The 14,033-nt window shown below is 48.6% G+C and overlaps 1 protein-coding gene across 3 annotated transcripts in view; it reads right to left on the bottom strand.

The window, feature by feature from the left end:
• MAP3K20 (mitogen-activated protein kinase kinase kinase 20) overlaps positions 1 to 14,033 on the bottom strand; it is a 166,423-nt gene that overhangs the window by 34,958 nt on the left and 117,432 nt on the right. For 2 of the 3 annotated variants that reach the window (XM_058664646.1, XM_036493009.2), the window contains exons 12-14: positions 4,373 to 4,417; positions 2,778 to 2,808; positions 2,540 to 2,679 (exon numbers count right to left, since the gene is read on the bottom strand). In XM_058664646.1, coding sequence (XP_058520629.1) covers positions 2,540 to 2,679; positions 2,778 to 2,808; positions 4,373 to 4,417 — 216 coding nt within the window. Of the gene's footprint in view, positions 1 to 2,539; positions 2,680 to 2,777; positions 2,809 to 4,372; positions 4,418 to 12,260; positions 12,649 to 14,033 lie in introns of those variants that run through there. The other variant, XM_004577056.3, reaches the window with a different exon arrangement.

The following is a 14,033-nucleotide window of genomic DNA, read 5'->3' as shown; positions in this document are numbered from 1 at the left end:
TGCAGCCTGCCAGCAGCTCTTACCTGTGCCTTGGCGCTCCCCTCTGTCCCCTGGCGCTTCTGCTACAAGAGCCAGGCCTCTCCCAAAGGCGCTCCTTCCTAACTCGCTTTAAAGCTTCCAGAAGGGAGGTAGAAAGGCAATTCCCAACAGTCCTCACAGCTGATTTAATTCCAGGCCCCTCCCCCAGCCAGCTGGCAGTCCTAAGCATCCACCCACCACGCCAGAAGCGCACCTGCCTTGCATCTCCGCGCCAATTGAGACCCACTCACGAATTTCCCTTCTTCCTTCCTGTTTTTCTCTAGCTCCGTGTTCTTCCCTCGTCTGCTCTTCCCAATTCTGCTCTCCTCCGTGGTCCAGCTCCATGGCTGCCTACCCTGAAGAACATCTCCATTTCCAGCTCCCAAGCCATGGGAATGAACCAGCGGCACATGGCAAGCTGCAGCCCCACCTTATCCCTTCTTGGGGAAGTTAAATTCCTGCTGAGGCACGAGTCCTCTTGGAATGCTCACAGGCCCAGTCTTGTAGTTAGTAGGTGCACACTGAATCTGCTGAACAGGAACCAATGCAGCTGGACATGGCTCTCCTTCATAGTCCCACACAGCAGAGGGAACCCTTGGACCCTCCTGGGATGTCTCTCCAAATACTCAAATCACCAAGTCCTTCAAGTAAGGCGTCATGGGTCCAAGGTGTCATGGGCTCATTCCTTTTCATCCTAACTGGTCCTTTTTCAGAGACAGCCAGGGTGGGGGGGGGGGGGTGGAGAGTGGGACCATCTTAGCATTTGCCAAATAAGGCAAGAATCACATATGTTCTTTTCAGGAAATTCTCTTCAGGAACTGTGAAACATCTCTGTATAAACGTTTGCTACTGATGCTCCGGGGAGCTGGCATGGCTTTCCTGGGAGAATTTGCGCCCACCCATGTGGAGCCCAGGTTCCCTGCCAGCCTCCGAGGCTTGTGAATTACACAAGTTTTCCTGCCCAAGAGATGATGAGGGTCAGCCTTCTGGCTTGGAAATGGTGTTGGGGGTTAGGGTCACACCATTCCCCAGGGCATGCCGCAGGAACTGTAAGGAGGCATCTTTATGTGGGTCTCGGCTCTGTAGAATTCTCTGTAGAGTTCTCTTTGGGCCTCATTGGGGATTTTTCTAGAAAGGACAATGTGAGCAGCTCTGAGGGGAGGGGAAGTTAGCTGGTGTGTTGGTGGAGCCTTTGGGGTGGTATGGATTTGGACAGGAACTGCTTTCTCTACTGCTGCTTTACCAGAGAGTGTTCAATTTCAACATTTACTTTTTATTTTATTTGAATGGCCGAGGGACACAGGGAGACAGAGCAAAGAATTCTTCCATTTACTGGCTTACTGCCCAACGTCTGGCAACTACCAGGCTGCAAGGGCTAGGACAGGCCAAAAGCGGGAGCCAAGAGTTCAGTTTGGGTCTCCTGTATGGGTGGCAGGGACACAAGTATTTAAGCCATCACTTGCTACCTCCCGGGATATATACTGATAGCAAGCTAGATGGGAAGTAGAGCCAAGGGCTTAACCCCAGGTGTCTGGATGTAGGATGTGGGCATCCCAAGCAGTGTCCTAAATGCTGTGCCAAAACACTGCTCTCTGTTCTTCTTTCCAACTTGTGCACACCCTCCGTCCATCCAACTTCTCTCTTGAAAGACACTACTGATGAATAGTAATACCCACACAGAATCTGCACGTCATTCTTAGCAGGTGTTCAGTAACTAAAAACAAACACCTGAACAAATAAAACCAGATCCGGTTGCTAACATGGAAAAAACAAAAAAAGCAGCAGCAGCAGCAGCAATAACGACATCCATACCCCAAACAGAGCTTTGGCTGGGACACTCCTCAGGGCGAAGCTTCCTTGGTGTGGGGGGTAGAGGGTGGCACCTGTCCTGTCACAGCTGTAATGATTGCTGATTCCACACACACAGTCACATGACTGTAGGCTCCCAGGCTGGCTGCAGTTTCACTTGGGTCATGGGCGAGGTCTAGCATCTTAGGGGTTCCTAAGGGACACTCGGCCCTACAGGGTGCCAGGGAGCCCCCCTGTTGTTCTGGGGTGGGATGGCTGTTCCCCAAGCAGCACACGTCCCTTGATTCCAGGCTCCTCCCCTCTACACCAGGCCTTTTACATGAGGCCGTTTCCCTGGGGTCCTCATCTGTTACCCCTTTGCTCTGCCCCTGCACCTGGCTAATCCCTCCTCATCTTTCAGCACATCGTCACTGAAGCCCCTCAGGCAAACCCCACCACTGCTTTGCAGCGTCTCTTCCAGTTGTCCTTTTACCCTGACTGCATGATATCTGTTTGTCTTCTCCAGCAAACCTGAGCTTTGCTGAGCTGCACAGAGGTGAAGCGTGAGTGCACCCAGGTAGGTTCTGCTGTGTGGGATTAGGAGAAGTCAGGACCCTGCAAGGCAGCCGCTGAATGGCAGCAACGTGGCAGCAGCACAGCCTAGAACCTGGGATCCACCTCACGGCAGGTGCCCCACCAAGACCGGCGGATGGGCTCACTCTCTGCACGGTACCTTTAGATGGATGATGTGCCCCTTGGAGACAATGCCCATGTCCTTCAAGTCCTCTTCCTCCAGAAGCAGCAGCCGCTTGCCTGTGATGTTGTTTTCCTTAAACAGGCTGGCATACACGCTCATCTCGACGGAAGAGTCACCTGGAGGAAGCGGTCAGGAGGCAAGACAGAAGTCAGATGACACCAAATCCAAAGCAAAGCTGACGTCATGAATTAGGAGGGGGAGTCATGCTACTTGCCTTTTGTGACGAGCTGCTGAACCCAAAAATACTGTGGAAGAGAGGACAGATTTGGTCTTGAAGATTCGCACACAGTCGGTGGCCAGTCATCACAGAGAAACAACACAGCTTGCAATGGATTACAGTATCTTTCACTCCAGCCTCAGCCCACACGGCTAAAATTTTAGTTTCTCTGCATTTTAACACCTGGAGCTATCCCTCCCTATGGGATATGAGACACATGAAGGACGCATGACACACTTCCTTCTAGCGGGGTAGGGGGTGACATTTTAAAATCCTTTTATGAGGTTGTTACTGAGGTGGTATCTACACTGATGTGCCAGTGGTCACTCGGGCTGCTGAGGGGCACTGGAGCCACATACACAGCAATGGACAGAATGTTCTGGACCTGGTTCTGAAGGAGTGCCAAGGCCCTCAAAGTGGAGTCGGTGAAGTACCAGGAGATTGGGCCCAGTGACCCCTACTTTTTGCACATCATCTGACCAGCTAGCCTCACTCATTCACTGGCATGAAGGCACACAGGCAGGAGTCAGGCTCAGGCCCTCGGATTCTTGGGGCCTGGTTCGGGGCAGCAGGTCCCCACCACTGGTATCCTATTGAAATGGCCTGGAAGTCACCTAACCTTAGGATATAGCCTAAATACAGCTGCTAGGGTCCAATGCTTTTATAAAAATGTCTTTCCAATTGAGATGGGCCAACTGACAGCTGGGGATAAAGATTATCCTCAAGCTTAGGGAGAGCTGGGAGTCTCCTCTGGTGTCAGGCAGTGCTGGCAGGCTCAGAGACTGAGCAGGTTTGGAGATCATCAGCCCCATCTGTCCTCCCTCGCAGAAGCCAAAGGCATTAGCTGACAATCGAGGAAGTCTTTCACTTCCCACAGACAGACAAGGACATGCCCAGGGCCTAAAAGCCAGGTTGGGCTGTGTCAACAGGCTTGGAACAGAAATTCTCTCTGGTCACTAAGGAAAGAAGGCATGGCCATGGGACAGGTAGAGTAGCAGCATGCCTCAGGGTTTGGTTGGCTGGAGTGTAGAGTGCAGGGCTGTCTTTGGACTTGAACAGGCTGCGTGCCTCCTCTCAATGGAGTGGCTCTGGCTACAGCTGCAGGGATTGCCCGTGGTTGGGTCCAAGCAAGGGTGGTAAGTATGAAGCCATTCCCTGTCAGAATGCCCTAGGGCGGCAGGAAGCTCTGTTCAGGGCACGCCCAGCCCAGTTCTGCCAAGATCACATTGATTCACCACTGTTCAAAACCACATGGCATTGGAGGACAAGTTCAGAGCAGTATGTTTATTTGGTCTCCTGGGTCACCACTTTCATTTTGCCAATGAATTTTACTGTCGAGTCCTGGGATCCTTTCAGAGCCTGTGGGTGAGATTTTCTTACAAGCCAGGAGGAGACCCCTGCTATGCTCTCATGGTTTTATTGTCAATCCTTATTGCATTAAAAATGTGTGTGGGGGGGAACCTCTCTATAATCTGTCCTCTTGCTGCTCAGCTTTCTTAAGATTCCAGCCCCTTTAGCTGCATTCTAAAACCCGTGGACTGTGATACTGGAAACAGCTGCTCAGCTCCAACAAGGCATCGATACAAGCTTACCACATCATCTTCGGTCCACGCACCAATCTCAAAGGACGGCAGCAGCTGCGTGGGAAATACGAAGGAAATGAACAACAACACAAGGCGATATCACTTTGAGGGGTTATCCTCGTCTCTCACTTAGCTCCCAGCCGCTGCTCTGGCCTCGTTCCTCCTGCAGGGTAGGAGGAATGGAAAACAATGTTCTTGACCTTCAGAGGGTGTTCTCACTGCTTGCAGGACACTTGGACCCCAACGGCCAGTACCCCCACCAGTCTCTGCACAACAGCTCCTTCCTTGGTGTGCTGCTTCGGGAGGGGCTTTGTACAACCCGGTATATTACTGTCTTGGTTCCTGGCACATACAAAGTGGTTTTGCACCCTACAGTAGGATCTGCACAGTCGGGATTGTTGACATCCGCCAGAGAGCAAATGGAATCCCTAATGGGAGGACCCTTTGATTAGTCATGAAAATTCCAAACTGGTAGCTTTGGGTATCCCATAGAGATTAAGGTCACAGTTGACCTTCTAACTGTTCAACTAGGAAACTCACCTGTAGTATACTTTTAAAGCCCAGAGGTAAAGGGATGTGTGAAACTGAAGCCATGTGAGGAGCCACACACAGCAGAGTGCTCTAACACAGATGTAAAGTGTCCCCTGTCAGGTGCACTAATGTGAAAAAAGACTTTGAGAAACCTCGGCCCACACCGTTTCCAGAGCCAGAGAGCCCCGTGGCCATTATTTAAATAATCAATGCTTACTTAATTAAAAAATGTCTGTGCGGTCGCTAGGTTGCATTAGAACGTGATGGAGTCATTAGCCTACCTAGCTTAACTTTCACAATGTTTGGATGGCACAGGAGAGAGCATGCATGGCAAAGTATCACTCAGCCTCTATTACAAATACTAATTTTTTTGGGGGGGGGGAGAGAAAAAAAGCAGTATTTGCATATTTGGCTGATTGCATGATTCATGCCAACATCAGAGGGTGTCTGGGTCAGCCTCCCCAACCTGCATTCATTTTGTGCTCACATGCTTGAAGCTCTGCTGGCAAGGGCACAGTGGATGCCTGCCAGGAGCTTGTTAACTGGGTGGGGGGAAGCAGGTATGGCTCATACATAGGCGAGTTCAAGGACACCTTCATCTTGGTTTACTCAGTGCCTTGCAGACAACAGCTGGGACATTTCTGTTGAACGACTTTGCACAGTGAATCCAGGTCAAGCATGCCCTTACTCTAAGATGCTGAACTCCCTGGCAGAGTTCAATGTCTGTGGATGGGTGTCTCGTCAAGGGTTTCACAGACTGAGACAGAGGAAGGAAAGGCACAGGAGCCTGCAGGGCAAGGGAAGGGGAATTCAGAAGAGAAGCAGCCAGGCAAGCAGCAGCGGTGGCAGGAGCTGGAGCTAAGGGAACAGTGGTGTGTATGTTTTCCTAACTGGGCACAGAGGCAGTGAGTTCACTTTGGGGGAAAGGAGGCCTTTGGATTCCAAGGGGCCAGATTTTTTTTTTTTTTAAACACCTGTTGTCTGCGGGAGGGTGTTGCAGTGTAGTGGGTTAAGCCACCAAGTAAGACACCAGCATCCCATTTTGTAGTGCTGGTTTGAGTCCTGGCTGCTCTGCTTCTGGTTCAGTTCCCAGGTATTTAACATGGGAAGAAGGCAGCAGAAGAGGATTCAATTGCTTGGAGCCCTGTCCCTTATGTGTGGGAGAGCTGGTTGCAGTTCCTGGCTGCTGGCTTTGGCCTGGCCTAGACCTGGCTGCTGAGTCCATCTGGGAAGTGGACTAGTGGATGGTTCACTCTGCCTTCAAAATAAATGAGTCCTAAAGAGAAAAAAAAACACAACACAAAAACCCACGGGCCAGAATAGACATGAATATAGAATTTGGGCAATATACACAAGTTGCAAGGAGATACAGTGTGCACTTGAGTAGCCGCAATGACAACGCCAATGCTCTGCTAGCCAGATGCACCTCTTTCCTCCAAGTCACAGACCCCTCGCTCCTCGGAGCCACATGGCAATTGTCAAAAACTCACCTTGCTTTATATATGTGGAAAGACACTTGAAGAACAAAATCTCAAGTTGAATCTGATTAAACAAAGTGCACGCCGAACTGTATTTCCTGGCAGCTGCATACAGCTGCAGGCTCGTGCCACTCCCTTCTTCAACCACAGAAACAAACATGTTAGAAGGATCTGCCTGATTAACTCCTAAGGGGCTGAGTTATAAAAATATTTCACAGCATCCAGGCTGCCTTTCTTAGGAAGTAAAGGGGATGCGGAACATTTTGATTTTCATAGGATTCCTAAATGTGCTCAACAAAATTGCAAAACACATATTTTTTATTAGAACTGAGGTCACACATCAAACAACGGATCACAACCAAAGTTCTTGGCTTGAGTGTCCATGGGTGAGCCAGTGTTCTCTGGTGCTGCAGAGGGTCCCTCCACAGGATGCCAGGCGGTCAGGCATGAAGTGTTAACAGATCAGTGCATGGGCCCTAGGATGAGTTCTAAGCCTGCCTGCCTGCCTGCCTTTCTTTCTTTTACACTCCAATCCAGACTTTCAGAGACAACAGCTGCCTCTCCTGTGTGTGTATGTGTGTGATGACAATGAGTCCTTCAAAAGGTGTTGGGCGTCGGATCTGACACAGCAACACAGAACAAAGGGGTTTACTGTCAAAACGTTTATTGCAAAATGGAATCTTAAAACAAAGGAGAGCAAAGCAAACTTCACATCAAAACAGTCAAAATGAATTGTATGACACTGAGTACATTGTGGGCTTGACGCTGGAACTAGCAATTTCCAACCACGAAGTTAGTAACTCAGTGGTCTGACTGCATCAGAGTAAAGATTATCTTCCATACAAACATGATACAAGAATATTTGGCCTAGGACTCACTCAGGATAACATTGCAATCGAATAACTGAGAAAAAGCTTGTTAAGCACGCACACACACACACGCACACTTATACAATAAAGTGATGATGCCATCTATTCAAAGCTCACACTCAAAGGATATAAATATTTTCTATTATTTAGTACAAAATTTTTAAAGGAGTGCAAAAGCGGTAAGTGCAGTGTATCGTAGCTGACGTTAAAGCGTTCTGCACACAATATAAAATATCTCAGGTTTGGGCGTGAATCACCACATGCCAGAAAGCTCCTCACGGGCAACAGGGTGCTTGGGAAGCTGCAGTCCGAGGCCCCAGGACTCACTTCCCAGTGGAGCAACGCTACACCGACAGCTACAGACTACATTACAATCCAAAAAAAAAAAAAAAAAACAAACAAAAAAAAAAACAAAACAAAAAACCCACCAAAAACCCCAGCAGATTCTTCTCTCTGGCAGTGCTTAAAATCTACACAGGAAGACAGGCTTGCTCCAAAGCGAAAGCAGCAGACGGTGCCTGATTATAGAAAGAATATGCTCCTTTCCGTGTTCCATATGGCGAGACTATTCTAAGGGCTGCAACAAGTCTAAGCGAAACACAAACCCCAGGACTAGCAATACGTTAACTCAGAGTCAGTCTGCAAGCTTTCTTAGATCAAATGCTTACCACTCTGGTGAAAATGCTGGAAGATAAATGTACACAGTAATGGACTACGGAGAGTCTCCGGGTCTCCCCTAAGCCCTTCCTCACCTCTCATCACTTGATTTTCACGAGGGTCAGGTGTCAATACCTCTGCGGCACGAGGGCTGAAAAACTCACCCAGGTGAAAAGCCCTGGCTCCCTACAAACTGGCCCGCAACAGGTGCATAGCGTCAGGAACAACGTGCTTCAGGCTGCTACACTCTTCCTGTAGGTTACTGATGGAAAATGTTAAACTGTCATTTTTGCCTTAAAAACACAGCTGTTAGGAAAAGGGGCCTTTCAATGTCACCTGGCTGCTTGGCAGAGCGATAGTTACCTCGGTGACCTTTCCCATTTGTTGTGAAACTAACGTCACAGGAGTCCTGCCTCCACACTCCCCCGCTTTTACCCAGTTCACCATTTCACAAAATCCCACCAGCATTTTTCAGGGGGAAAGAAACCACTTCTGTAAGTGGTGACATAAGACAGACATAAACTCCTAAAATTCATGTTGTGTCATTGTGATTCTAAAGCTAACAGCTCTTTTGCGGCACTCGAAAGTGGGCAAGTTGAGCAGGGTTTTCAGCAGAAAAGGGACAATGCTTTCGGTGTTATGGGGTCAGATGAAGATTGTGTGGCATGCAGGATGTTACCACTCTTGGCACATGGTGCCAACCAGAAATGTGTCCCAGCCCTCCCAGGCCCTGCAGGTAAGAGAAGTGCCCAGGTTGGGAACCACTATTGTGGTTTCCTCACAGCCCACATCACCGAGCCTTGAGTACAGAGGCGGAGATGACATTTCCAGCTGTCACGCTGCCAGCTTTCACAAGTTAGGGTTTCCCTTTAACTTTCCTCTTACCACAGGTACTATTTTGTCGAAGTCAGGTAATGGGAACTAAATCCAGCACTGCAAGTCTGCCATTTCAAACACATCAAAAAGGTGAATCCAAAGCCGCATGGATGACATCTTTAGAATGCTGCATGTGGCCAATCATTTCTCTTGAAATATTAGGAAATCAAACAGTCCTACAGTTTTCTAAATATAACTTACAGATAGAGTGAGGGCACTGTAAGATTTGGTTTGGGTTACTTCGATTTCAGGATTACTTGCACCATTTTAGACCAATTAGAAGGCAGTCAGCTTGGAACAGGAGGTAAAAGAGCCAGTGTTGTGTAGTCAAGACCACAGCTCGAGTCTCAGGGAGAACGCTTCCAAGCTCCTCCCTGAGGCCAGCTCAGGTTCCCCTGCAGCTTCCGGTGCTAAGGTTCTGAGCTGCAACCATCTCTGGAAAACCAGTGAGGAAAATGGCAGCATTTAAGCAGATGTGGGGAACACTGCCTAACTACTGAGAGATCTGGCTCTGGGTAGAGGGTCCTACAGCTTTTCTCTCGTGCCCCTATTTGGCCAAGGTTCTATACTCCTACACCAAAACCTGGAGTTTAGTCATATGGCTTTCTAGGTCGAGTAAGATGTCTGGGCTGGTGTCATGGGGCTGCCAGGCCCAAGTGCACAGCTGACTTTTCTGGAGTGAGTAGTGAGGCTGACATTTTCAGATCTGATGCACACATCGCACAGCCCAGGGAGATCAGCCCGCCACCTCAGGCTCCCTGATTCCCCACCAGGGAGGCATTTCCTGACCATACTTTATAAACCTCAGCACATGCTTTGGGGCTTACTCTCCTTCCTTGCCTTAGTTTTTATCTGGTACCAATGTGTTACATATAGGAAGCATCTGTTTTGTTGACTGTCCATCTCCGCTCACTAGCACGTAAGGGTTGAGTGCCAAGATTTCCAGCTGGCTATTTTCCAGAATGGTACCTGGCACTCGGAAGGGGGCTCAGTATGGATCTGTTGAATGCACGACTTTATCTTTGCCAGGAAGAAGTGCAAGAAGTGTGTAAGCACCAGGTCTTTGGCTGTTGAGCCTGAGTGTCCAGGGTGGGCTCGGAAGCCAACAGCTGCGAGCCATCCCTTAGGCTCCACTCCAAGATTCTCTGCTGGAGCGAGGGAGCACTTCCTAACATCCGGGCACAGACAAGGCTGCCTCTCTCTTGGGGGCCCATGTGTCAAGTCAGAGAAATAATGGCAGAATGGGCATGTGTGGAGAAAAGGTTCACCTTTCCTAACCTGCAAATGCCTCTGGCCGGCAGGGTTCCTAGCTTTTCCAGAGCAACAGAACAAGTCTATGTGGCTTACATTCTAAGAATGGTCAGTCTTGAAAGGCAGCTGTTTTAAATTTCATTCCATGCTATCATGCAAATATCATTTGAAATGGGTAGCTGAGTTTTCTATAAGACAGCTGAAAGCACTTATTTGTCAGGGTCTTTCCAATAGCACACTGAAGGATGTTAAGATTTAGTGACTGTGGGGCCTGGCGCAATAGCATAGCGGCTAAAGTCTTCACCTTGAATGCACCGGGATCCCATATGGTGCCGGTTCTAATCCTGGCAGCCCCGCTTCCCATCCAGCTTCCTGCCTGTGGCCTGGAAATGCAGTTGAGGACGGCCCAAAACCTTGGGACCTTGGGAGACCTGGAGGAAGCTCTTGGCTTCAGATTGGCTCAGCACCAGCCATTGCGGTCACTTGGGGAGTGAATCATCAGTTGGAGGATCTTCCTCTCTCTCTTTCCTCCTCTCCGTATATCCGCCTTTCCAATAAGATTTAGTGAATGTGACTGGTCACTTGCCATGGGTCTGGGACTGTGTTGAGTGCTTCACACATGTTACTATCTATAATGCTTGCGACACTCTTTGGAAGTAGGTTTTTACATAAGATGAGCAAAACATGAGCTCCACACTTTGCCCAAGATTGTGAAGCGAGAAGGCCCAGCACTGGCATCACGATCAGACTCTGGATCCTTGAGGCTGTGAAGACTGTTGTACAAGCTCACAGCCACAGCACGTTCCCCCTAGCTCCTCAGCAGTGTGCACAGCACGTCGGGCGGCATCTCAGCAGCAGCGTGCACTTCTCATGGCGGATTAGAATCAGTAACACTATACATTTTAGTGACTGAATATACGCAGAGGCAGTAACATCCTATGATAAAACTATGCTAAAACTCCAATAGAAAGGACCGTGGTCAAATGAATGAATTTAGAAGGGGGGGGCAGTTTTTGATCTGTTGCTTTTCTTCACTACTTACAGACCCTTGTATTTGAGTTGAACAGTGTCTGATGGTTTTGGCAGCTGATGAGCAGCAGTGTGGGACAGCATGGGAAGGCTCTTGTGGGCAGGCAGGTGTGCTGAGCGGCCCCAGTGACCGACTTCTCTCTGATGCCCCCACCGCCGAGTGGGACTGTGTGCAAGAAGAGAGGGCTCCGCTAGGCTAGCCGTGGTGAGCAGAGCCTCCAGCCAGCGCTGCTGCTCAAGGAGGAGGCCCTTCCCTTTGCTCCTCCTTTTACAGTGACTGCTTCCTTCCCTCTGTTACGTGTGTACACATGCATTTAGAATCCAGGATGCTTATTTCCCTCTGGGAAACCAACAGACGGACAGATGGACAACCACACACACGCAGGCAGGCCTCTGCTGCAAGAGCAGGGTGGACATGCACTCAGCCTTCGCATGCCTGCCTGCCAGTGTCCCTTGTGTAAAGGATGGGCCCAATCATTGAAGCCACAGTGCCTCTCCCAGGGCTGGGACTGATAAGAAAGTCTGCAGCGGCCACTTGCTGGCTTCCCGTGAGAGTAATTCTGCAGAAGTGCCGCTGAGAACACCCCCCTGGTTCTACTTGGAGTAGCTGTGCTACTTGGCATCTCAAACTCTCGCCACTGAGGTGTTCCTGTAACAGGATGCTGCTGTAAGCTCCCTTCAGCTCAGTCTCCCTGTGGTTGCATCCGCAGGTCACTCCATCATTTCTGAGTGACATTATGGAGCACTGCCGCAAGAAAAGAAAGATATGTTCCAGAAGATGTAAGTGTCAGGGAGAATTGGGTGGTTAAGAGCGCTTGTTCAAAATGTTAGTTTTCTTAACCAACTGGATAAAAAGAAGCAAAGTCAATTACAAACGAAAACGTTTTCATGTGAAAAGAAAAAGGCGGGATTATCGGCAGTTTAAAATACCAGTGTGTGTAGGATCACAAAGTTCTATAATCAGGCACCAATCTGCTGATTCATGAATAACCATTTTAGTTGCCTCTCCCCTTGCCTCCCTTCCCCCCTCCCCACTTTTCTGTAAGCCAATAAATCAAAGTGAAACTGAGAAAGAAATGACTGTCTTGTAACTGTGGCCTAGAAATGCAGTGTTTGGTTTTCTGCCTCCTTACTGGGTTTTGAACAGATTCAGATAACAAGTTTCTTTCTTTTTCCTTTCTGAACATTTTCAATTTTCTCACTCGGCTTTCTGCTTTCATTCGCTATTATTATCCAGGTCATTCTCCTCGTCACCATCGCCATCGTCCTCGTCACCTTCTGACAAGTCAAAATCCCTGAGCCCCAGGGCCAGGCTGACCTTCTTGCCCCTCCGCTTAGAGGTGGTTTTGGAGGAGTTCTGCTTGGCTTGCATGTTTATCTGCATCCCAGAATGCAGCACGGTGCCTGCTCTGTTCATGGAGAAGATATCCCCAAAGCCCATCAGCATCATGGCCTGCAGCCTGGGGCTCATGCCGTGGCCCTGCCCGTTACTCGCTGCTGTGATCTGACAGGACATCTCTGCACTGTTTGACTCCTCTGTTTTAGATTCAAAGTAAGACTCCTCAGACATTCTTGCAGCAAGAGGCAAGAGAAGCTATCAAAAGAGAAGAAAGGACAGAAGGAAAAAAAGAGAAATTAGGACCAATTCAAATCACGGAAACAGATACCACAAAATTAGGCGGGTGTGCACAGGCGGCAGGCGGTTAGTGACACCAGGTATGCAGGAACGGTGTGAGAGTCACGGGCGGCCAGGCTTGCCTCTAGTCTACTTGCCATAATTCATCAACGACAGCATGAATCACGACCAAGAGTTTGCGAAGCATCACCCTGAGCCAAATTTCAAAAGCAAAGGGAACTGCACAGTTCAAGTTCTCATTTTGCTTAGATCCAAAAAGTTTTCAGGATTTCTCTTTTTTCCCCCAGTTTCACTTGAAAGAGATTAAATTGCAAAAATTAAGATCCACTGTCAAGAAGAAAAGCTTAGAGGAAGCACAAAACCAGTTTAGTGATTTCTACGATCAGGGGTCTCGGGCTGTCGGTGGCTGTGCTTGCTGAGTTGGTACCTAAGCATCCACCAAAACGTCATCGAGAATATTTATTACAGCCAGATTTATTACATATGCTTATTCAAACCATTAAATAATTGATTTGTGAACACATTTTACATTGTCTTGTTTAAGTTCTACATAAATACGTGGGCATATGTGACACTTGTGGAAGAGCAGTGGGTCACAACTTAATGTTGCTACTCTTCACTTTTCTATCATGTTTAGGATTCCTTCTTCTAACAGGGTTTCTCAGAATTCTCCTTCTCATTGTGGTTACAAACATCCTCCACCTGATGCCATCATTCTGAACAGGAATCCTGTCCCAGTAAATGGTGGAATTCATTTTAGGGTTAAAGCTGAAATAAAAACTGTGCTGCTCCTTCCTATGAGAAATAAGCAACTAAGGGGTGCGTTTTAAATCTGGGTGAATGCATGACACGTAACAAACAGCTAACAGAAACTATGCATGTCTTTCACATTCCAACCTAGCAGGGTCCTGATGGTTAGGACCAGTTTCATACTTTTTAAGGCAAAGTTGGAGCTGAGCGTGAAAAAACAAAACAGCTTCCTCGGGCCTGGTGCGTCAGCCTAGCGGCTAAAGTCCTTGCCTTGCACGCGCCAGGATCCCTTATGGGATGGCTGCTCCATCTCCCTTCCAGCTCTCTGCTTGTGGCCTGGGAAAGCAGTGGAGGACAGCCCAAAGCCTTGGGACCCTGCACCCGCATGGGAGACCTGGAGGAGACTCTTGGCTTTGGATTGGTTCAGTTCCAGACATTATGGCCACTTAGGGAGTAAACCAGTAGATGGAAGGTCTTCCTCTCTGTCTCTCTGTAAATCTGACTTTCCAGTAAAAATAAATAAATCTTTAAAACAAAACAAAGAAAAGCCTCCTCTGTTGGAAAAAAAACCTCTAGAGTCGGCAGGTTCAATA

This window comes from Ochotona princeps, chromosome 5 (assembly GCF_030435755.1).
Source record: "Ochotona princeps isolate mOchPri1 chromosome 5, mOchPri1.hap1, whole genome shotgun sequence".
Taxonomy (NCBI): Eukaryota; Metazoa; Chordata; class Mammalia; order Lagomorpha; family Ochotonidae; genus Ochotona; species Ochotona princeps.
This window is presented reverse-complemented; position numbering and strand designations above follow the sequence as displayed.